At 42.6% G+C, this 25,323-nt stretch overlaps 1 protein-coding gene across 3 annotated transcripts in view; it reads right to left on the reverse strand.

Annotated features, from left to right (window-relative positions):
* The window catches only part of LOC139313778 (E3 ubiquitin-protein ligase COP1-like), a 59,938-nt gene that overhangs the window by 20,410 nt on the left and 14,205 nt on the right, over positions 1-25,323 (reverse strand). Inside the window, exons 1-3 of one of the 3 annotated variants that reach the window (XM_070939230.1) lie at positions 22,396-22,469; positions 22,118-22,230; positions 7,283-7,419 (exon numbers count right to left, since the gene is read on the reverse strand). Coding sequence is in view for 1 of the 3 variants with exons in the window: in XM_070939232.1 (XP_070795333.1) it covers positions 23,173-23,231 (59 nt within the window). In the remaining 2 variants the exon portion in view is untranslated. Of the gene's footprint in view, positions 1-7,282; positions 7,420-21,550; positions 22,231-22,381; positions 22,470-23,171; positions 23,232-25,323 lie in introns of those variants that run through there. The other 2 variants (XR_011600159.1, XM_070939232.1) reach the window with 2 other exon arrangements.

The raw sequence follows: 25,323 nt of genomic DNA on the forward strand, positions 1-25,323 counted from the left end.
GTTCCGACGGGACCTTTGTGAGTTGACACATACGACTGTTTAGCATTAAATCAGTTTAATTGGACCTTCACGTGTGGACCTGGTCTTTCCATCAAACACCATGTTGTCAAATTTTTGCCATTTCATCCCTGGGTCATAAATTAATTATTCATGTTGTCATCCTGTGACAGCTTTTACATCGTCACCTTTACTGCATAATCTTTTTTTCATTGAATGACCTCTACATTTTCTTGATGCTTATAAAGTGGCTTTGTTGCAGTCTCCAAATGCTTTGGTTTTTCTTAAGGGAGTAGATTATTTTATGCAACAGATAGTAATGTACTCAGCACCTAGATCCTATTGCAACTTCCCCAGGATCAAAACCAGATTTACTTTGCGATTGCTCGTACGTAGTGGGCTCTCAGCTCCTTGTAACTGATTTATGGTGAATATGAATTTCTGACTGTCGCAGACTCAACAGCACTCCAGAGGAGACAGAAGTCCTCGAAGGCAACCAGCCTCAAGGATTCTACCACTAAACCAGCAATGGAGTTTAGCAGGTGAAGGGGAAATGATGCCATATAGTATGGAGGCAGGTATAGCGGCAATAAACCCAACTGCTCTTTAGAACCCAGCTTCAGTCAGACAATCTGACATCGTTACCTGTGAAAGCCTCTGAAAGCCCCCAAGGGCACCCAAATGATTGCTGCCATCCCACCTATCCCTGCCCTCAACTCATGGCCACATATCCCACAGCAACCAGTTCTGTCCACACCAGATCACCTCAATCTCTAAAAGGGGAACTTCACTCAAATCTTGGTTATTCACACCAGAGCATCTCATCTTTGAGATCCATCTTGCTCCAACATCTTAGACTATTTATTAAACTCTTGACCAGACTTTTTTACCTCTCATCTATGTATGGCTTATACCACGACAGACCTGCTTGCGCTGCGAGATGCCCCCCTCTCGCGGCGATGGCCTTCCACGTTATCAAAGGCCTACCTTAAGGACGGGCTTTGGAGCCCTGAGAGGTGGCATGTTTCAAAGCGGGGATTAAGGGGTTTTTTAATTAGGGTTTTTAATAATTTTTTAAGGGGAACCGGGAGGACGACCAAAGGGGATGGGGGGGGGGGGTAATCCACCAAGGTCAGAGCCGAGCCCGGCACTGGGTAACGGTTTGGAGGACATTGCACGAGGGAATGGGGAGGGGGCGGAGGGAAATACCATCTGCACGGTGGCTGGGAGGGGCAGATATGGCGGGAGCAGGGGGCCACATCATGTGTTGGGGACGCGCACTCGCTGTCTGAGAGCAATTGCGCGCCCCGGCCCCCAAGGCTCCCCTCGGATACTAGGTGGCTTAGATACTCAGGACCTGGGCCTGCGATTGATGCTGTGCAATGCTATGTCTGTGGTAAATAAGGCCCCCCTCATTCACGATCTTATCCAGGAGGGGGGAGCAGACCTGGCAGGTATTACGGAGACCTGGTTGGGACCGGAGGGAGGTGTCCCTCTGGTCGAGATGTGCCCACCAGGTTTCAGAGCATACCATCAACCGAGAGCCCAGGGGAGGGGCGGGGGAGTGGCGGTTATTATTAAAGAAGGTCTTGGTTCGAGGGAGACCACTGTGCCTCAGATTGTCGGATGTGAGTCCCTCTTCGTGAGATGGGGTCATGGGGTTCAGATGGGCTTGCTGCTTGCGTACCTGGCTCCCTGCCGCGTGGCAGCAGCCCTGCCTGAGCTACTCGACGTGATAGCCGCGGTGGCAGTTGATACACCCAGGCTTATGGTCATGGGTGATTTCAACTTGCCATCCGTTGGTGAAACGTCTGGGATGGCTCGGGAGTTCATGGCTTCCATGACGGCCATGGACCTGACCCAGTTAGTTCATGGCCCCACTCACGGGGGGGGGACACACCCTAGACTTGATTTTTGTCCCTGGCCAGTGGTTGAGTGATCTTGTTATAGGGGATATAGATATGGAACCCTTGTCATGGTCAGATCACTCACTCCTTCGTCTGGACCTTTGTACCGCTACACCCCGCCGCAGGGAGGCGGACCCAATTAGATGGGTCCGCCCCAGGCGCCTGATGGATCCTGATAGGTTCCAGACGGAGCTTGGGCCAATTCCTGATGATCTGGCACACGACTCGGCCGAGGACCTAGTAGCTGCCTGGGACCGGGCGGCTGGTGGGGCCTTGGATCGAGTCGTGCCTTTGCGGCCTCTGACCCGGTGTCGATCCCTCGCGGCTCCTTGGTTCACCGAGGAACTGAGGGAGATGAAACGCCGGAAAAGACGCCTAGAGAGCGGTTGGAGGGCCAGTCGCGCTGAATCTGACCGAACACTGGTAAGGTCGCATATTAAGACCTACCTAGTGGCGATAAAGACGGCAAAGTTCAATTAGTTTTCCGCCTCTATTGCGTCATCAGGGAATCGTCTGGCCGCCCTGTTCAGGGTAACCCGCTCCCTGCTCCACCTGGGAGCGCGGGAGGATCCCTTGGAAGGCAGGGCGGAGGATTTCGGACAATACCTGCATGACAAAATCGCTCAGATCCGGGGGGACTTGGACTCTGACTGGGTAGATCAGGGCAGGGTGGCGAGGAATAGTCTTGAGAATGTTATCTGGGAGGAGTTTGATGCTGTGACTCCCGATGATGTGGACAGGATTTTGGGGAGACTTAGTGCGGCCACATGTTTACTGGACCCGTGTCCCTCCTGGTTGGTACTGGCCTCCCGGGAGGTTACACGAGGCTGGCTCCAGGGTGTTATCAATGCTTCATTGAGTGAGGGTCACTTCCCCGCGGCCTTGAAGGAGGCGGTGGTGAGGCCTCTCCTCAAGAAGCCGTCCCTGGTTCCAGCAATATTAGCTAACTACCGTCCTGTCTCCAACCTTCGCTTCTTGGCGAAGGTTGTTGAGAGTGTGGTCGCGCGACAGTTCCCGCAATTCCTGGAGGAAACATCCTATCTGGATCCGTTCCAGTCTGGTTTCAGGCCTGGGCACAGCACGGAAACGGCATTGGTCGCGTTGGTTGATGATCTCTGGAGGGCTCGGGACAGGGGTTGCTCCTCTGTTCTGGTCCTGTTAGACCTCTCAGCGGCTTTTGATACCATCGACCATGGTATCATGCTGCACCGGTTGGAAGAGTTGGGGATGGGGGGCACCGTGTTACGGTGGTTCTCCTCCTTTCTCTCCGACCGGTCGCAGTTCGTGTTGGCAGGGGGGCAGAGGTCGACCTCGAGGCCTCTTATATGTGGAGTGCCTCAGGGGTCGGTCCTCTCGCCCCTCCTGTTCAACATTTATGTGAAGCCGCTGGGCGAGATCATCCGTGGCTTTGGGGTGAGATACCATCAGTACGCTGATGATACTCAGCTGTACATCTCCACCCCAGGCCACCCCAACGATGCCCTTGAAGTGATGTCCCAGTGCCTGGAGGCTGTACGGATCTGGATGGGGAGGAACAGGCTCAGGCTCAACCCTTCCAAGACTGAGTGGCTGTGGTTCCCGGCATCCCGATATGGTCAGTTGACTCCATCACTGACCATTGGGGGCGAGTCTTTGGCCCCCACAGAGAGGGCTCGCAATCTGGGAGTCCTCCTGGATACGCAGCTGTCCTTGGAGGAACATCTGACGGCTGTAACCAGGGGGACCTTTTATCAGGTTCGCCTGATTCGCCAGTTGCTGCCCTTTCTTGATCGGGATTCCTTGTGCACAGTCACTCATGCCCTCGTAACCTCTCGCCTTGATTACTGCAATGCTCTCTACATGGGGCTCCCCTTGAGGAGCACCCGGAGGCTCCAACTGGTCCAGAACGCAGCAGCGCGGGTAGTGACGGGAGCAGCGTGGCGCTCCCATGTAACACCGCTCCTGCGTGAACTGCACTGGCTCCCGGTGGTCTTCCGGGTGCGCTTCAAGGTGTTGGTTATCACCTTTAAAGCGCTCCATGGCATAGGGCCTAGCTATCTTCGAGACCGCCTGCTGCCACCGACGACCTCCCACCGACCCGTGCGCTCCCACAGAGAGGGCCTCCTCGGGGTGCCATCAGCCAAACAATGCAGGCTGGTGACCCCCAGGGGGAGGGCCTTCTCTGTGGGGGCACCTACCCTCTGGAATCAGTTGCCCCCTGAGATAAGGAGAATCCATGACCTCAGTGCCTTCCGCCGTGCCCTTAAAACTTTCTTTTTTCAACAAGCCGGGCTGGCTTAATTTCTTTTTAAGGGTTTTTTTAATTGTTCTGTTTTGCTTATCGTTTTAATTAATGGGGCCAAATCTATATATATTTTTAAATGTGTTTTAATATTTGTATCTGATGTTTTTATCTGGCTGTTCACCGCCCTGAGTCCTCAGAGAGAAGGGCGGTATACAAATTCAAAATAAAATAAAAAAAATAAAAATAAAAATCTACAATCCCTCAGCGAGGAGTGTGAAGGGAGACAGACACCGTGCCTCTGAGGAAAAGAAGCAGCGAAGCCCTGACTGTGATCTGGGAGGGGACCGTGGAGGGACACGCGCCTGTCGCCCTCGCTGCCACTACTTTTGCTCTCGACTTCTTCCATGGGGATGCTATTAAAGTCGATCTTGAAAAGCTGGAAGGTGTTTCGTTAGATCGCTGTCAAACTCATGGTTGGGGAGGTTTAGTCCCTGAACACATGAGAAGTCTCGGGCAAAGTTGTCTGACTTTTAAAACGCATCTGTCCGGCGTGTGCCTCCCTTCACACTCCATGCAGAGGGATTGTAGATGAGATGATCGGGTGCGAATAACCACGATTTGAGTGAAAGTTCCCCTTTTAGAGATTGGGCCCTATGCAAGGCCAGTGATCTGTCCCCGTCCCCACACACACACACACACAGCCAGTCGAGGGTTAAGGAAACACTTTGGAACGCACCCAGTTCTTATCTCCGACTTGGCAGCGATAGACACACCGTCTGCCAAGTTACTTTATTTTCACAAACAGACAGATAAGATACGAACGTTCAAGAAAGTCCAAACAGAAATAATATTCCTCCCAGCAGTTCCGGACGAGGCTTTAGTGACTGTCCAAGGTTTTGCTTTGTTCGTCACAAAAGATCCTTGACCACCACTCTCTATTATATAGTCTCTGGGGTGTGGTCTCTGGGGTGTGGTCCAGTGACTCAGTTCTAATCCCTAGCACGCCTCCCAAGCTGCTGCAAACGTTTATCACGCCTTCGGAGGCGTGCGTCCAGGAATGATGTGTCATTATCACTTTGACTCGAATCAGCTGTCTCCTCTCCCTCGGCCGGCACTTGAGACAATGCCAGAGGGGAGGGGCCTGGAGAGGGAGGCCTGGCTGACTCCTCTTCCTCATGCTCGGAGCTTTCTTCCTCCGATGGGACAGGCTCAGAGGGCGGGGCCACAACAGCCAGACCCATATTGGTGGTCTCCCCCAGATACCTTATGGATACAGTTGATTTCTGGTGGGAGCCTAATTTGCAAGAGATCTTGGCCTCTTGGCACAATTGCATCTGAATAGGAAATTTGTTTAGGTGGCTCCTTTGTTTGATTGTTAATTTACATGTTATTCAAAGTAAATAAATCTGATATGATAAATCAGATATGTTTACGTGTCTGTCTGTGTGTGTTTTTCGCAAAGTATCAGGCAATGGCCCAGGGGCTAGATAAATGGCTCTTTGAGAATCCAAACACAACGAACAAACCAGTTAACGAGGAAATTTCAGGCTTTATTAAGTACCTGTAGAACAGGGATGTCAAACTGGCGGCCTTCAGGCCGTATGCCCCATGCACAGGCCATGCCCACACCAGCTCCCCAAAGGTAAAAAATGTCATGGAACGTCACGTGATAGCAACGTGCTGTAGAAGGCAAATTAAATAGAGAAAAGCACCAAGTCTTAGAAGTCATTTTGCTTCTCAACCAAGGTGGTTCTTCAGGTCTGTTTGGATGGCGGGAATGGAAGGATTGATATTCCTTGCAGACAGCTAGTCATTTGTATTCTTTTAGAGAGTTGTTGAGGCCACTTGGAGGTTTGCTTGGTCCTCAGGGTCACCTGAGTAGTGCAAATGGGTGGGGAGCCTTTTTCGACCTGCTGAAAGGGTTCCTGCAGTCTGCAATTTTTCTGGAACTCCCTTCATACTCCCACACTATCAAGTCCAATGATCGCTCTTTTGCTGCTGGGAACCGTTCCTGAGCATCTAGGTGTTCTTCCCCCTCAAGATTCTTTATAGATATTTCAAGTCATTTTTTGGCATCTTGTTTAGATACTTCAGGACCTTCTTCTTGCAGGTTTTTTAAGGATTGTCGAAGCCATTTTTCAAGAACTGGTCTAGGTTCTCCAGAAAGTGACAGGCTTTCTAAGGATCCTTGAAGCCATTCTAATATATTCACCAGAGATCCTTCAGGACATTGCTTCTTGAGGTTCTCTATTGATTTTTCCAGCCATCCCTTTTTTCTGGCTCGACTTGGATTTTTGTAGATGTTGAATGCCTATAATAGATGCTTCAAGCCATCCCTGCACATCTAAATCACAGGTTTCTGGCCCTTCATCTTGGAGATGATTTATCGATGTTCTAGCCAACCATTCACATTCCCCCTGGATGCCTCAGCATGTTCCTTCGGGAAGTTGGTGGTGGATGCTTTAAGCCATTCTGGCAGGGTGTACAGTTCAGAGGAATCCTCTTTCAGGATTTTCAGCGATTGCTGAAGCCACCTCAGTATATTTGGCCCGGGTTCCTTAGATGTTCTGATTTTGAGGCTGTCTACCGAAGCTTTAAGCCATTTCTTATTTAATTGATATGTCAAATTGATTTGAGGCTTCGTTTTGTCTTGAGCTTCTGTCTTATCTTCTGTAATGTCTGCCCTTGTTTGGCAGAGACTCACAGAGCTTCCTTTGCTCTCTCTGCTGCTGGGTCTCTGCTCCATCTGGTCTCGGTCCATCATTAAGGGGCAGCGGCCCTTCCTCAGTTGTGTCTCTCTAGAAAAACCAGGTTAGATGGACCAACAACAAAGCATTCTTAATTAAAAAAGGATGGGAACTGCTTTGATGTCAGGAAACTCTCACTCTTGTGTCTAAAGTGTATAGAAGTGTATGAATATTGTTGGGCAGCGGGGGTTGGAGGTTAAAAGATCTCTCCTATACATATCTTCCCATTCACTTCCATGAGATTAACTCCTAGATTTGTATATGTAAAAGTATAATGAGCCATAATTCATTAATTTCTTTCTAAAGTAAGGAGATGTTCAGGTTTTCCCAAGCTTTCTAAGATAAGGGGAACCTAATGTGAAATTCTGGAACAGGAAGTTCATAGTGGCTATCTAAAAATTTCTCACCTGCAGTCTTTTTTCGTACTCTCGGCAGACCTCCCTCTTTCTCATCAGTCAACTCAATATTTTTGAATGTCAGGATTTCCGTCTTCATTTGGAGCTCTTTGTTTTCTAATGTTAGTTTCGACATCACTGCTCTCTTTCTGTAAATTATGAGGACAAGAGATATTAGCCCTCTTCATTTTTTACTTGAATTACTAAGCATACCTACATTCTTAATTATTTTTGCATTCCATTATACCTATTGCTCTTCTCTTATTCACCTATACATACATATGAAAGAATGGAATATTTCTTTCATCCAGTATATCTACCCTGCGGGCGCTAATAAATATATTTGAATTTGAAAGAAAAAGTCAAGAAAAAGTCTAAATATTTGTTACCTATAAAGCTCTTCTTTAAGATTATTATTGTCTCATAGGAGCTCTGTTTTTTCTTTAGTGTATTTTTGAACCTTGCAGCTGAGTTTCTTATTCTGTTGTCTAAATTTGTCCAGCTGCCCAGGCTCATCTGAACTCTTCTTTCTGTAAAATATCACGAGCAGAGTGAAATTAGCCCCCTTAGGTTTTTTTATTTGAATCATAATACTCGTTTAACATTAAAACTAATTGAAATAGCTGAGAAAGGAAGAGAAAGTCAGGGTTGCTATCTAAAATTTTCTCACGAGCTCAGCTTTTCTTCATACTCTTCGCAAAGTTCCTCTTTTTCTTTAGCCAGTTGGAGATTTTTATTTAGAAGCTCCTGAATTTTTAATTCCAGCTCCTCTTTTAATGTCAGCAGTTTTTGTTTTTTATTGAAAAGTTTTACAAAAAGAAAAAAATCCCCCCCCCAGTATTCCCCACCCTTTCCCTCCCCTCAACCCACCCTCCCCCCCAGACTTCCCAGAGCAAAATACAAGGTATTTCATTTAAGTTAAACTATCTATCCTTAGACTACTAGATCCCCCCCGAAGTCTTAACTCCACTATAGATAACATAATACTTCTAGTACTTAGCATTCATTCATAAGCTATTTGATATTTTCTTGTCTGATACTTATTTTTTTTTTTATTGAAAAAGTTTTTCAAATACAAGTTTTTCCCCCTTTTCCTCCCTTCTTCCCTAACCCCCCCTCACCACCCATCCCCCCCTGTGACTTCTTCTTCACAACAATAAACTAATTCATAATTAATTACATAATATTTTACCATGCCCTTACTCACTCCTCAAAATGCTGACCCTTAGCATAGTATTCTTATAACTCCGCTTTTCTCCGCTTTTCACAATCTACCCTTTTTCTCCTCCCCCAAACTTATAAAATATTATTATTATTACAACAACATAACCTTTACTTTTATATATAACATTTCAAAGCAGCCTTCTCCAAATTTAACATTTATTCAGTTCTATCCAATTCTTCCACTCCCCGAAATATATGACTTAAAAATCCTTTTTCTTAAACTAATCAATCACTAAACTAACCTATTTCAACCCAGTTTCCTGCAAGATTACCATGCACTACAATTCTAAATATAATCCACTACCCACTCTTGCTAAAATATACATATGTCTATATATACATTCCATTTTATAAAAAAAGAAAAGACAATAACTTTAAATTTATAATTCATTTAGTATCTTCTTTGATGTCTTTCCACTAGATTGTTAAATCCATCATCCATAATAGGGTAACATAGCATCCTGGTGCAACAGTTTATTCAAAATCTTCAGTCATCTTCTGCCCCCATCAATAATGAATATCCTCGTGTATATATAAAAGTAAAAACAACCACCCGAGTGACATTATAATTATATTCCATATAGTTGTAATTGTGGTTTTCATCAGGATTATAAATCCCCATCATCTTAGTGGGTAACAGCCAGATCTTCTGCATGCCCCAGCATGACTCTCTTGCCTTGTAACTCGAAATAGATATAATATATTTATCGGTAAAAGAAATCCAAAATAGATAGTTCAAATCCAACAGTGTAAGGCTCTTTCCACATCCCAAAATCACAGCATTGCAGAGATCTGCCACTTTCCTCAAGATAGTATTAAACGATAATTCGCCTCCAATATCTTTTCACATATTCATTTATTTTTTTTTTTAAATCCCTGGCTTCACTGTTGCTTAGTTTAGAAACTACTATTTCTACGAGATCTGTTTCTTTTCTTTTTCTTTTGCGGGTTGCATTTCCATCCAGATTTCCTTCCTACAAGTTGTGTATCAGCTGTTCGGTTGTCATTCTGCTTTGTAAATTGATCTTGTTGGTTTTGTTTTATTATCTCATATGTCTTTTCCATCACTTGTATATCAACTAATTGATTTGCACACTTGTCTGTAAGTTGATAGTTCATCACATTAAAATCAGATGACACTGCTCTCAAATTTATAGACAATCCAGCTGGGGTATCCAAGGAGTCCAAAGACAGTTTATCTACCACAGCCTCTGTAATTTGATGTTTTCCCTTTATTTCCAACTCCTTTTGCTTGTCCTGTGTTATGCCTAAAGATGTTAAATTTATTTTTAAAATTTTTTGATAAAATTCTTCCGCTTTTTCGACAGTATTCAGTTGGTATCTTACTCCTTGGTATCTCAATATTAAACCAACTGGGACGTCCCACCTAAATAGAATATTCCTTTTTTTTAACTCATTCACTAGAAAACCAAATTTCTTCCTCTCCATTAACATCTTGGGCGGGAGTTCCTTAAAAATCCAAATCTTTCTTCCACGAAATTGCAAAGCAGAATCATAAGAATTCTGGACAATATTATTTCTAATTTCTTTGTCTGTAAAATAAATCACCACATCTCTAGGCAATTGCCTTTGTTTTGCCAACCAGGAGTTTATTCTATAAATTCTGTCAATCCTGCAAAACACTTCATCAGGTTGAACCTTTAAAATCCCAGCCAGAATTTCAGAAGATATCTTCCTTAAATCATCTCTGTCATTTTCCTGCAAACCTCTCAGTCTAATTGCATATTCTGTAAAATTGTATTGGATCCTTAAAACTTCTCTTTCAATCCTCTGTTGTACATTTGTACATTGTACATTTTCTTCATTAACAGACTTTTGATCAGCCTCCATTTTAAGTTTGTCTTCTGAACTATTATCCTGAATGTTTGCCAAATCCTTTTTAATTTTTTGGATCTTGTCATCCAAATTCTCCTCAGTTTCTTTCATTTTAGAGTTAGTATTTGCTTCCAACTGAGTCATAAAGTCTGCTAAGCCTTTAGCTACTTTTAAAATCTTTCGATCCAAAAAGCCAAACTTAGATTTCACCAATTCACCAATTTCTTTGATTTCCAACTTAAATTTTTCAAGTTGCTGATTCACAATCTCATCCCTTCTTACAATCTCCTCAAGAAGAAATTCTATTATATTAAAGTCAGGTTTCTGAGACTGGAGAGTTAAAACTTGTTGATGTAATTTATTAATGGGGGAATCCCCCCCCACTGCCTGTTTGTCTAGTTTTATAAGTCTCAGTGCCATTTTTCCACGCAGACAAAATTTACTGGAAAAGAGAGAGAAAAAAAAACTTTTTTCCAACCAAGATCAATATCAGATCCTCAAAGAGAAGAAAAAAAAGAAAAAAAAAAACAGAAGTGAGAGTGAGATTTTGCCTCAGTTACAGCCAAAAGTATTCATTCCGCTACTTTGTAATTGAAAACGGAAGGAGTTTCCCTTTCAGCCTCTCTTCAAACCGCAGCAGCAATCGCCATTTTAAAAAAAAACTTTTTTTCCCTTCACTTCACTTCTTAGGCAAAATAGAATAGAAAGAATACTTGCGCTTCAGGATCAGAGGTCCAACTCATATCTTCTTTAATTAATTTATTTGACAGATTTACAGGCTTGCTTTTGCCCCCTAGCTCTGCGTGTAGCAGAGATTTCCCAGAGCCCGGAGCATCGGCTGGGGATACGGGGAGTCTCTTCCGCTCCCTCCCAAAAGTAAATAAAAAACTTTTGGGATTAGGCAGAGGACTCTACCCACCCCAGCCGGCTCTATCTCCGTTTCCTAATGGAAACGGAGTTTTTTCGAGCCGCCATTCCGCTGAAAAAGGCGGCTCTTACAGGCAGTGGGTTCGACGATCCCGAAGGAGCGTCCAGCGGGGACAAGCAGCAAACCGGAAGCCTCTGTCTGATACTTATTTTGAATATAATCAATCCACCTTCTCCATTCCAATACGTATCTTTCTTGTGTATAGTCCTTCAAATACGCTGAAATTTTCGCCATTTCTGCCAAATTCGTTACTTTCAGTATCCACTCTTCAATAGTACTCTCTGATTGGGCAGAATCCAATCGGGAGACTAGGGTGGGTCTTGAGAATAATATCTGGATTGAGTTTGACCCTGTTTCTGTCAAGGAAGTGGACAGGATTGTGGGCAAACCTAGTTCCTCCACTTGCTTATTGGACCCTTGTCCCTCCTGGTTGATTTCGGCTGCCAGAGAGGTGACTAGAGACTGGATCCAGGCAATTGTCAACGCTTCGTTGAGAGAGGGGAACTTCCCCGCTTCTCTTAAGGAGGCGGTGGTTCGACTTCTCCTCAAGAAGCCTTCCCTGGATCCAGACTCACTTAATAACTATTGTCCCGTCTCCAACCTTCGCTTCATCGCGAAGGTTGTTGAGACTGTATTGGCTCAACAGCTCCCACAATTCCTGGAGGAAACGGAATACCTTGACCCGTACCAATCAGGCTTCTGACACGATCACAGCACGGAAATGGCATTGGTCACTCTGGTGAATGATCTCTGGCGGGCTCGGGATGGGGGTTGTTCCTCCATCCTGGTCCTACTTGACCTCTCAGTGGTTTTTGATACTATCAACAATGGTATCCTACTGCAGCGACTTGTGGGGTTAGGGGTGGGAGGCACTGTCTTACGGTGGTTTTCCTCCTACTTCTCGGGTCGCTTTCAGTTTGTATGGGCGGGAGGGCAGAGATCCACCCCAAGGCCCCTTAATTGTGGGGTGCCTCAGGGGTCGGTTCTCTCCCCCCTGCTCTTTAACATCTATATGAAGCCACTGGGTGAGATCATTCGTGGCTTTGGGGTGAGATATCATCAATATGCTGATGATACCCAATTATACATCTCCACCTCAGACCATCCCAGAGATGCCCTTTCCATGATGTCCCGTTGCCTGAAGGAGGTACGAGCCTGGATGGGCAGAAACAGACTCAAACTCAATCCCTCTAAGACTGAGTGGCTGTGGATGCCAGCATCTCGGGTTTCAGAGGCTCCATCACTTTTGATAGATGGGGAAAAACTTGCACCCGTTGATAGGGCTCGCAATTTGGGTTCCTCCTTGATGCTCGGCTATCCCTAGAAGACCATCTAACGGCCGTGACCAGGGGGGCCTTCGCACAGGTTCACCTGGTGCGCCAGTTGTGCCCTTTCCTGGACCAAGATGACCTTCGCACAGTCACTCATGCCCTGGTTACTTCCCGCTTGGATTATTGCAATTCCCTCTACATGGGCCTGCCCCTGAGATGCACCCGGAGACTCCAGCTGATCCGGAATGCAGCTGCACGGGTTGTTATGGGAGCCCCTCGTTATTCCCATGTAACACCCCTCCTGTGTGAGCTGCACTGGTTACCAGTGGTTCTCCGGGTCCGCTTCAAGGTGCTAGTCCTCATCTATAAGGCCCTTCATGACTTAGGTCCGGGATATTTGCATGACCTTCTCCTGCCTGCCTCTCACCGTCCTGTTCGCTCACATAGGGCCGCTCTCCTCAGGGTTCCGACGCCGAGCCAATGTCACCTTGCTGTGCCCAGGGGTAGGGCATTCTCTGTGGGTGCTCCAACCCTCTGGAATGAATTACCTACTGAGCTCCGGACAGCTCCTGATCTCCGCTCCTTCCGTCGGGACTTGAAGACTTGGCTTTTCAAACAAATAGGCTGAGACTGATTCCGGGCTTTATTATTTACTACTAATTCATTATTTGGATTAAATTATGATTTTATTGTACTTGTTTCTTAACTTGTGTTCGCCGCCTTGAGTCCTTCGGGAGAATGGTGGCATATAAATACATGTTTAGGTTTAGGTTTAGGTTTAGGTTTATTTGATTTGTATACCGCCCTACTCCTGAAGGACTCAGGGCGGTGAACAGCCAACAATAAAATACATAAATACAAAAAATTTAAAAACCAGATAAAATCAAATTAAATCATTTTGGCCCAGACAGATTAAAACACCCCAATAATTTAAAAACAGATTAAAATTTACATATTTAAAAAGGGAGGAGATTAGGCCAAGCCCGCCTGATGGAATAAAAAGGTCTTCACAGCACGGCGGAAGGAGCACAGATCCGGGATCCTCCGTATCTCCGGGGGGAGCTCATTCCAGATAGTAGGTGCCCCCACAGAGAAGGCTCTCCCCCTAGGGGCCGCCAGTCGACACTGTTTGGCTGACGGCACCCGGAGGAGTCCCTCTCTATGAGAGCGTACTGGCCGGTGGGAGGCTATTGGTGGTAGTAGGCGGTCCCGTAAATAACCAGGTCCTAAGCCATGGAGCCTTTAAAGGTGGTAACCAAAACCTTGAAGCGCACCCGGAAGACCACCGGGAGCCAGTGCAGCTCGTGCAGGAGAGGTGTTACATGGGAGTGCCATGTCGCTCCCATTACCACCCGCGCGGCCGCACTCTGCGCCAGTTGGAGCCTCCGGGTGCTCCTCAAGGGGAGCCCCATGTAGAGAGCATTACAATAGTCCAGGCAGGAGGTGACGAGGGCATGAGTGACCATGCGTAATGAGTCCCAATCCAGAAAGGGACGCAACTGGCGAATCAGGCGAACCTGATAAAAAATCCTCCCGGTCACGGCCGTCAAGTGCTCTTCTAAAGACAGACGTGAATCCAGGAGGACGCCCAAGTTGCGAGCCCTCTCCGTGGGGGCCAATGATTCGCCCCCAATAGTCAGTGATGGCGTCAACTGACTATATCGGGATGTCGGAAACCACAGCCACTCGGTCTTGGATGGGTTGAGCCTGAGCCTGTTCCTCCCCATCCAGATCCGTACGGCCTCCAGGCACCGGGACATCACTTCAAGGGCATCGTTGGGGTGATCCGGGGTGGAGATGTACAGCTTCGTCAGAAAACGAAGGTTGGAGACCGGATGATAATTTACCAACATTGCCGGGTCCAGGGAAGGCTTCTTGAGGAGAGGCCTCACCACCGCCTCTTTCACGGCGGCAGGAAAGACACCCTCACCCAACGAAGCATTTATAATCCCCTGGAACCAGCCTCGTGTCACCTCCTGAGAAGCCAGCACTAACCAGGAGGGACACGGGTCCAATAAACAAGTGGTCGCGTTCAGTCTACCCAGAATCCTGTCCACGTCCTCAGGGGTCACAGGATCAAACTCATCCCAGATAACATTCTCAAGACCTGCCCCAGTCCCTCCCCCTGAGACTACCCAGTCAGAGTCCAGATCTTCCCGAATCTGAGTGATTTTGTCATACAGATATTGAACAAAATCCTCGGCTCTACCCTCCAAGGGGTCCTCCCGCGCTTCCTGGTGGAGCAGGGAGCGGGTCACCCTAAACAGGGCGGCCGGGCGATTATCTGATGACGCAATAAGAGCAGCAAAATAGCTACATTTCGCTGCTTTTATCGCCACTAGGTAATTCCTAATATGAGATCTTACCAGTGTCCGGTCAGATTCAGAAAGACTGGCCCTCCAACTACTCTCTAGGTGTCTTTTCCGGTGCTTCAACTCCCTCAGCTCCTCAGTGAACCAAGGAGCTAAATGAGATCGGCGCCGGGTCAGAGGCCACAAAGGCACGACCCGATCCAGAGCTCCAGCGGCTGCCCTATCCCAGGCGGCCACTAGGTCTCCAGTCGAGGCGTGTGCCAGAGCCTCAGGGAATGGCCCAAGCTCCATCTGGAACCTATCAGGTTCCATCAGGCGCCTGGGGCGGAACCATCTTACCGGCTCCGCCTCCCTGCGGCGGGGTGTAGCGGTTCGAAGGTCGAGACGAAGGAGAGAGTGATCAGACCATGACAAGGGCTCGGTGACTATATCCCCTATCTCGAGATCACTCAACCACTGTCCAGAGACAAAAACCAAATCCAGCGTGTTTCCCCCCGTGTGGGTAGGGCCATGAATTAACTGGGTCAGGTCCATGGCTGTCATGGAAGCCATGAACTCCCAAGCCACCTCAGATGCCTCACCAACGGACGGTAAGTTGAAATCCCCCATGACCATAAGCCTAGGGGTCTCAACCGCCACCGTGGTGATGACGCTGAGTAGCTCGGGCAGGGCTGCTGCCACATGGCAGGGAGCCAGGTACGTGATCAGCAAACCCATCTGAACCCCGTGACCCCATTTCACAAGGAGGGATTCACAGCCGGCCGTCTGAGGAACAGTGGCCTCCCTCGGTCTCAGACCTTCGTTAATAATAACCGCTACCCCCCCCGCCCCTACCCTGCAACCTCAGCTGATGGAATGCGCGGAAACCTGGTGGGCACATTTCAACGAGAGGGAACCCCCCCCCTCTTGGCCCAACCAAGTTTCCGTAATACTTGCCAGGTCCGCTCCCCCCTTTTATAAATAAATAAATAAATAAATAAATAAATAAATAAATAAATAAATAAATAAATAAATAATAGTAGGCAAAGAGTTCTTCTTCCAGTATTGCGCTACCAACAGTCTGGCTGCTGATATGAAGTTCAAAATCAATTTAGTCTCTAATACTGTATAATCCGTCATTATGCCCAATAAGTACAATTGAGGAGTAAATTTCAACCTTTTTTTCAGAATGTTCTGCATCACCCACCAAATTTTTATCCAAAATGCCTTGATTTTCTTACAAGTCCACCATATATGATAATAAGTAGCATCATCACATTCACATCTCCGACATTTAGCTTGCAAATTCGAGTACATACATGATAATTTCTTAGGATCTAAATGACATCTATAAAACATTTTACAAAAATTCTCTCTCAAATTTTGTGCTTGCGTAAATTTAACATTTCTAACCCAAATCTTTTCCCATATTTCCATCATCACTGGTTCCTGAAAATTTTGTGCCCATTTTATCATACAATCCTTAACCAATTCCATTTCTGAATCTATTTCCAATAAAGCATTATACAACCTTTTAATATGCATCTGACTTTGATCTCTAATCTGTTTCATCAGATTTTCCTCATTTTGCATAACACCAATTTTTTGGTCTTCCCTCCATCTAGCTTGAAGCTGACCATACTGAAACCAAGTATAAATTATCCCTTCTTCTTTTAATACATCTAAAGATTTCAACTGCAGTTTACCCCTTTCCAAAAAAAAGAAGCTCTTTATAAGTAATCACCTCTGTTTTTTGCTCTATACTCATATTTTCTATTGCATGTCTGGGATTTGCCCATATAGGTATTTTATAATTTAGCTTATATTGATACTTTTTCCAAACCCTCAGCAACGCATTTCTAAGTATATGACCCTTAAACACTTTATCCACTTTTTTTTCATATAACAGATAAGCATGCCATCCATATTAACAAATCATAACCTTCTATATTTAACATTTTTTCTTCAGTTAAGTTAAACCAATTGCTAATTTGAGATAAAACAGCTGCTTCATAGTACAATCTTAAATTAGGCATTTTAAGACCTCCTCTCTCACATACATCCTGTATAATTTTCAATTTCACTCTTGGTTTCTTCCCACCCCAAATAAAAGTATTAACCCCTTTCTGCCATTCCATCAAGTTTGCGTCTTTCTTAAGCACTGGTATCATTTGAAACAAAAATAAAAACCTAGGTAATACATTCATTTTTATTACTGCAATCCTTCCCAGTAATGATAGTTGTAGCTTTTTCCAGTTTTCCATTTCTTTCTGCACTTTTTGCCAAAGAACTTCATAATTGTTTTTAAACAATTTCGTGTTTGAGGCTGCAATATATACTCCTAAATACTTAACCTTTTTAACTATTTCAAACCCCGTTATTCTCCCTAAATCTTCTCTTTGAGATATGGACATATTTTTAATTATCATCTTTGTCTTGTGTTGATTTACTTTAAATCCAGATACTTTACCATATTGACCTATTATGTCCAACATATATGGAGCCGCTTCTATAGGTTGAGATAAAGTAACAACCAGGTCATATGCAAACACTCTTAATCTATAATCCTGCTGTCTAATTACAATTCCTTTCATTTTATCAGAGTCACGTAACTTGTTCAACAAAACTTCTAAAGTTAAAATAAACAACAATGGCGACAAGGGACAATCCTGCCTTGTACCTTTCTCAATTTTAAAAACATCTGTTAGGCCTCCATTAACTATTATTTGTGCTGTTTGTTCCTGATATATTGCTCTAATTGAGTGTGTAAAATACTCTCCAAAATGCATTTTTTCTATTATCTTAAACAAAAATTGCCAATTCAATCGATCAAATGCTTTCTCTGCATCCAAAAATATGAACGCTGCAGGGACCTGGTTGTTTTTCTCCAAATATTCCAATAAGTTTATAATTTGTCTAACATTATATTTCATTTACCTCCCTTTTATAAAACCTGATTGATCATTATGAATTGTTTGGTTGCATAACTGGCATTAGTCTATTCGCTAATATCTTAGCAAAAACTTTATAATCAGCATTCAAAAGTGAAATTGGCCTAAAATTTTCAGGTTTGGTACAATTTTGATCTTCCTTCGGGATCAGTGAAACAAAAGCTGTTCTCCAAGAGGGTGGAACTCCTCCCCCTAATTGAATTTTACAAAATAGAGCTCTAAGCGGTTCTACCATTTCAGACTGTAGATTCTTATAATAAACAGCTGTCAATCCATCTGTTCCCGGAGCTTTCCCTGTTTTTAACTGCTTAATTGCAGCAATAATCTCCTCAGAAGTTATTGGTTGATTCAATCCTTCCCTCTGTTCTAATGTTAATTCAGGAAAATTCTCTTCCTTTAAGTATCTATCTATCTATATCTGTACCTTGTATTGAGTCACTAGCATATAACTTTGTATAAAATTCTAAAAAAGCCTTTTTGATCATATCCTATTGGTAAACTTCCTTACCTCTAAATTCTATCTTACCAATGACTCGTGATTTCTGTTTTTTCCTCAGCATATAGGCCAACCACCTACCTGGTTTATTGGCATTACAGAATGTATTATGTTTAGCATATTGTAAACTAGTTGCCACCTGATCAGCCATTAACATATTAAATTACCCTCGTAGTATATTTATTGTTTCTTTCACTTTCTTATCTCCTGGATTGAGTATGAGTAATTGTTCTTTCTTTTTTATTTCTTCCTCTATCTCTTTCTGCTTCTTTTGTTGTTTTAATCTATGTTTATTATTCATATGTATTAACGTACCCCCTCATATAAGCCTTACTAGCATCCCAAACCATTTCCACAGAAGTACCCTTATGCATATTAATAGCAAAAAATTCTTTCATTTGTTTTTTAAGCTCTTTCACATTATCTTCATATCTAAATAAGTTTTCATTTAACCTCCAGGACCTCCTTTCTCCCCTCTCCTGTTCAAATTCCACCCAAACCGGACTATGATCAGTTAGAGTTCTTGGACATATCTTCGTCTTCTTCACCCTGGAAATAAAATCATTTGTAGTTAGTATAAAATCAATCCTGGAGAAGGATTGATGTCTATCAGAAAAAAAAGTAAAGTCTCTTTCCTCCACGTTACGTTCTCTCCAAATATCTCTCCATTCTATATCTTCCATCATATCAAAAAAGGATTTTGGTAATTTTGCACGTGTTGAGATCTTTGATAAACTTTTTTTATCTTTCTGTGTGTCTATTACTCCATTCCAGTCACCCATTAATATAAAAGATTTATAATCCCATTGTATTATTTTAGTACGTAAAAATTTATACAACTTGTCTTGTTACTGATTAGGGGCATATATTCCAATTAAAAGCATTTTTCCAGTCTGTGTTAATAGTTCAATTGCAATATATCTCCCTTGATCATCTGCCTCAATTAAATTAGCTGATAATCCTTTCTTTACATATATAACTAACCCATTTTTCTTCTCTGATGCTGATGCCACAAAGTGTGTGCCTAATCTTGAATTTATCAAATATTTTTGATCTAATAGTCTAATATGTGTTTCTTGCAGGCAAATAACATCATTGTTAAATTGTTTCAAATAATGAAATACTTTCTTTCTTTTTTGTGGTGAATTTAGGCCATTAACATTCCAAGATAAGAATTTAATTGCCATCTTTAGCCTTATGAAGCCTCATGAGCATCAGCTGAACATCCTCCTCCACCTTACTCTTCGGCCTAGCCCCCCCCCCCACGGCTTGTGTTTTTTGAACTTCTTGAGATAGATCTTGAGATTGTTGCATTTTTTGTTGTTCTTGAAATTTATAAATTGATCGGGTCAGTCGTTGTTCTTTTGGCTCTCCCTTCTTAGGTGGTTCCAGAGTTGGGGGTGGGCCCCCAAGATCCAGATCCTCTTCCATGGTGATTCCTCCAGGTGCAACTTCCGCATAAGTTTATATTGCTTACCATCTTTTTCTTGTTGTGGTATCTCCATTTTCTTTCTACCCCCCCCCCCCGGTGAGGGTGGGTATCCAGCCTTTAAAACATTAACATAAAAATCTTTTGCCTTCCAAACTGTATTCAACCGGTATCTTTCTCCACCATAAGTCACTATTAGACCAGTTGGAATGTCCCATCTGTATGACACTTGTTGATTTCTCAGTTCATTTACCCAAAAGCCAAAGTCCTTTCTACTTCTCAACATTTTTAGAGGGATCTCTTTCAAAACCACCACTTCTTGCCCAGCCACCTGAACCTTATTCTTGTAAGAAGTTTGTAAGATGTCATTTCTGATCCTCCTGGTTGTGAAGTAAATCACCACATCTCTTGGCAGCTGTCTTTGTCTTGCCATCCAGGAATTAACCCTGTAGATTTTATCAATTCGACTTGCCACATCTTCTGGTCTTTCTTCAATTATCTCCACAATAGCTTCAGCACAAATGTCCTTTAGATTTTCCTTACTATTTTCTTTCAGGCCTCTCAATCTCAAGGCAAATTCCATAGATCTATATTGTAACATTACCAGTTCATCATCAACCTTCTCTGTTTTAGTCATAATATCTCCTACTCTGTTCTCCAAATTCAAGTTGGCTTCATTGATTTCTTCCACTCTCATCCATCTAAATAACAAGTTTTGACAATCCTGAGACTGCATAAACAATATCATCTCTTATTTCATCATGCTTTGCTGCAACAACTTCTTTAATTGACTTTATATCTTCCTCAAATTTCTTTAACTTCCCTTCCACAATTACTGTTAGATTATTCATAGCTTCTTTCATAAATTCTTTGAGGTCATTAAAAGCAGCCTCCTGACTCTGTGAATCAGCCGGAAGTTGCGCTTTCTGTGTCACTACAGACACTACTGGAGAACCTCCTCCTCCTCCTCTGGCAACTCCTGGCTTAACTTGTTTAGAAGCCTTTTTTTTTTTAAGGGATCTTTTTTCCTTTTCCTTTCAAAACCACAAAACAATTTTCAAAAGCTTGTAATTTATAGTCTCTAATTTATCAAGCAAATAGTCTTTTCTCCACAAGCGCACAGTTCTCAGCAGCTTCAATCCACTCTCACAGTGCAAAGTTCTCAATAAGCACTTTCGTTTCTGACTTTCACTTTCATAACAAAGTCGCCATCTTCAGCCTCCAGCTCAAAGAACTTCAATTAGAAACAAAGTTAGTCCGGAGTTAAGCACTGTTATTTTAAAGCTTGTTCTCCTGTTTCCGCTCTGTCTGCGCTTGTAATCAATCAAACTCACTTTTGACAGCAGGATTGGTCGCGGTGTCTGGCTCTGCTTGAAACAGAGTTGCCTCGGATCCAGAGCTTCTTAGTGGGCTGGCTGGGGAGCTCTCACCCTCCAAGCCTCCGGAGTTATTCCAGAGGACTTTCGGGGAGCTCTACTCACACCGACCGGCTCTCCTCTCCTTCTTCTCCAGATGGAGAGGTTTTTCAGCCGCCAGACAGCCGATTAGCGCTGTCAAAGCGGCTTTTAAGATATCACGGGGCTGGCGGTCTAAGGAGACCGTCCACGACTCCTGCGGTGCCAACCGGAAGCCTTAATGTCAGCAGTTTTGACATTTCCATTGTCTTTCTGCAAATGATTAAGATCGGAGAGAAATTAGCTCCCTTAGTAAAAAGAATGAGCTTTTTTACTTGAATTATCAATCTTTTTCTTCAATTAAAACACATTAAAAATACCTTCATGTGTGTGTGTGTATGTGCATTCGTGCGCCGTGTTTTTACATGTACGTCAATGCACAAGAAATAATGCTTTGGCCATTTATTTTTCTTGTTTTCTAAATATGTTCCATGAAAGGCACAAACAAATTCAAAACGATTTTCAGAAGCAAAGTAAAGTTATGGATGTAGGATATGGGGAAAGTTCTTACTTCTCACAAATACCTAACTGTCCACATATTTCAACAAGTTGCTCTCTCAGTGATTAAGGCAGTACCTTGTTTATGAGGGAACATGAGATAACAAGAGTATTAATACAATTGTAAGTCATTATGAGAGGTTGTTTAAAAACCAAATTCAACTGTTGCTATTCCCATCTTATTTTCCAAGGTTTACTAGAATATACTTTTCATCACTTGTTTGATAAAATGGTCAGTCCAATTGCCAATGTAGTAATTATGAATGTCGTGTTTAATGTATGAACTTAATAGGATTAAGCAAAGATTTGAAGAAGTGCTTCTGTTTTATGAAGCTATGATTATCTCATGATATGTAACCACTAAATAAACTAGGTGAGTATTAAAAGACTTGAGGGCAGATAATCCCTCAAGATAATAAACAGCAAATTGTTACTAAACTTTTTTCAGAAGTCATTCTGTAGAGGATACCTAAATGTTTGTGCACCACATAAAGGTATGACGTATGCCATGATTTACACGTAACTCTGGTTCCTCGCTCTCTTCAGATCTACTTCCAGTCTTTCGGGTTTTTTGTGAACAATCTAGAGAAGCCAAAATACATCACAAGTCAGGAATAGATTTCCATATCAGCCCACTCCCTACCCCCACCCCCACTACCCCATCACTCACACTGGGCTTCTTCCCCTCTTATTACGTGAATTATTTAATCCACACTCAAAAGATTCCTCACATGCTAGATGGTTTACCTGATGGGAACGCATCCTTAAATTTAAATCCTGGTCCAGCTGCATCCCAATATTTTCTGGATGCCTGGAAACCTGGCAGTTCCGTGAAGAATGAAAAACATAAAATAAATTGTAGATGTTTGCTTGATAATTTTCTTCATTACGAAAATTTCTTCAAGCAGATACATTTCATGATCATGAGAAGAATTACATGAATTTGTTTTCCATTAATTCTCTGTGATGTCAGTGTAAAGAGGATGTTACTTTAAAGTTCCTCTTTAGGAAAAGAGTCAGGGGTGTAGACAAGCATATTTGTGCATATTAAAATCATGCATTCCAAGATGAGCACACACATGTGCAACTCCCAATTTATTGCTGTAGATGTTCAATACAGGCAATAAAGAGTATTCCCGCTGGGATAAAAAAAGAAAGACCTAGTTTTAGTTAATTTGTTTAGGAAACGTAAAAGACAGTGGTTCAAACCAAATATGAATCATCTAAATTTTATGTTACTATTGTATAGGGCCAAAGAAAGTAGCTAATGTGGCAAGGAAGGAACGAACCAAGAATTAGCACAAACACTGATAATTGCCATTCTTTATTAGAAATTACAAATAAACTAGTTTGTATTGAATAGATGTGGTGTGTGGATCTCATATATGTAATGGAAATAGAAAGTGAACATATACACCGTATAAAATATGTTGCACATAACAATTAAGAATTGTGAAAAAAACATTTATTTTCAGTTTCTCATAAACATATTCTAAGGTGAGCTACAAGTATACATTATATACCTCAGCGCATCTCCGTTCCTCTGTGGTAGATGACAGAAGAGGAAGTCTGGATCTTTCTTCCTGCAATGATAAAATACTGTTTTCCTGAGAATAAGACCTTCCCGGATAATAAGCCCAATTGGGCTTTTGAGCGCATGTGCTAAAATAAGCCCCTCCCCCCCCAAATTAAGGCCTCCCTGAAAATATTTAACCACATGTGCAGCCGGTCCCTGCCATTTCCTCTGGTTAGGGTCAGGGAGAAAGAGCTGGAAATCAGGTAAGATGGCAAGATGGTGCTCCATGCACACCAAAATAATAAGACCTCCCCGAAAATAAGGCCAAGCATTTATTTCAGGGTTCAAAAAATATAAGACAGGGCCTTATTTTCGGGGAAACACGAATTAAAATCTCCAATTTTATTGTATACAATAGTCTACTTACAGCAGATGTTAACTCGTTTATATTTTAACAACTTCAGTTGTTCAGTGTGACTTATTATGTTACTAATTAATTTTATGAAACTATGCAGTTAAAAATGAATCACATTTCATGGAGTATGTCCCAATCCACATTACCTATATTATAATAAGAACAATTTCCACCCATCTTACATAGAAGGTCCTTAAAACTGCTCTTTTAATATCTCTACAGATTATCAAATGTACAAAACTTATTCACATTGTATTCAACCAAAATACGTATTTGCATTTTTTCCTTTCTTCCATATTAGTTTCATGTATGTCTCTCTCTTATTCACACAAAACCAAAAGGAAGAATAAACTCTAATTCAGTTTTATTTTTTCCTATTTCTTTTTTTTTTTTTTTTAAATTTTTTATTGTAAACAAACATACACATATAGACATAAACATTAAAACAAACTAGACATAAACTAACTATACAATGAAATCAAGTCGCATGACTTGAACTTTGAAAGTAGAGCTACTTCGGTAATTATATATCAATATATCAATATATATTATCTTTCATCTTGTATCAATGTTTATATAACGATATTTCCTGTTATTTACTTATTTTTGTAGTATTGGGTGGTAATCTCTTATTTCGTGTCTTTTTTATCTAACCATTTGTACCATTCTTGCCAAATTAAGTAAAAGTCTGTATCTTCTTTTCCTTGTATTTCTTTGGTCAATTTGTCCATTTCTGCACATTCCATAATTTTTTGTATTATTTTTTCTTCTGGTGGCGTGTTTTCCAATTTCCACATTTGTGCGAAGACAATTCTAGCTGCCGTTAGGATATGTATTATCAAATATTGTGTCTCTTTTTTATAGTCCTTTGTCAGTATACCTAATAGATAAGTTTCTGGTCTGAGGGGTACTTTTTGGGCGGTAATTTCTTCCAGCTGACTTTGAATTGTTTTCCAAAATTTTTTGACTTTGGGGCATGACCACCACATGTGGTAGTAGGTCCCCTTCTGTATTTTACACTTCCAACAGTTCTGATTAGTATTGGGAAACATCCTTGCCAACCGTGCAGGGGGGAGATGCCACCTATAAAACATCTTGTACGTATTTTCTTTGTAGGGCACGGACATTGTCAGCTTAGTATTTACTTTCCATATTTTTTCCCAATTCTCTAGGTTAATATTATATCCAAAATTTTTGGCCCAAATAATCATATTTTCCTTCACCACTTCTTCTTCCAATTTGTATTTTAATAGATAGTTATATATTTTAGTTATTAATTTGTCATCTGATTGCATTATAATTTTATCTAATTCATTTCTTTCTTTTTGGATTCCAAATTTTTCCATATCACTTTTATATCTTGATTTTATCTGTAAATACGGCCACCAATCAATATCCGTGCCTTGTTGTCTCAGTTCCTCTCTTGTTTTCATATCTCCCTCTGTGTTCAACAATTCGTCATAGGTTTTCATCCTGTCTGTGTCCATTGTGTTCGGGTAGATTTGGGCCTCCATGATTGATAGCCATCTTGGGATTTTGTCGTAGTGTTTTCTCCTTATTTCAGTCCAAATTTTTGCCAGTGCTCCTCTGATATAATGTCTCCTGAAGTGTTCATGTTGTCTGGGCTTTTCTTCCCATAGAAATGCGTGCCAACCTTTTGACAGGTCAAATCCTTCTAGTGCTAGTGTTCTTTTATCTTTAAGTGTCATCCAATCCTTAATCCAAGTTAAAGCTGTTGCAATGT

The sequence above is a fragment of the Pituophis catenifer genome, unplaced genomic scaffold, assembly GCF_029215685.1.
Source record: "Pituophis catenifer annectens isolate HBS135680 unplaced genomic scaffold, rPitCat1.0.hap2 SCAF_3, whole genome shotgun sequence".
NCBI classification, from domain to species: Eukaryota; Metazoa; Chordata; class Lepidosauria; order Squamata; family Colubridae; genus Pituophis; species Pituophis catenifer.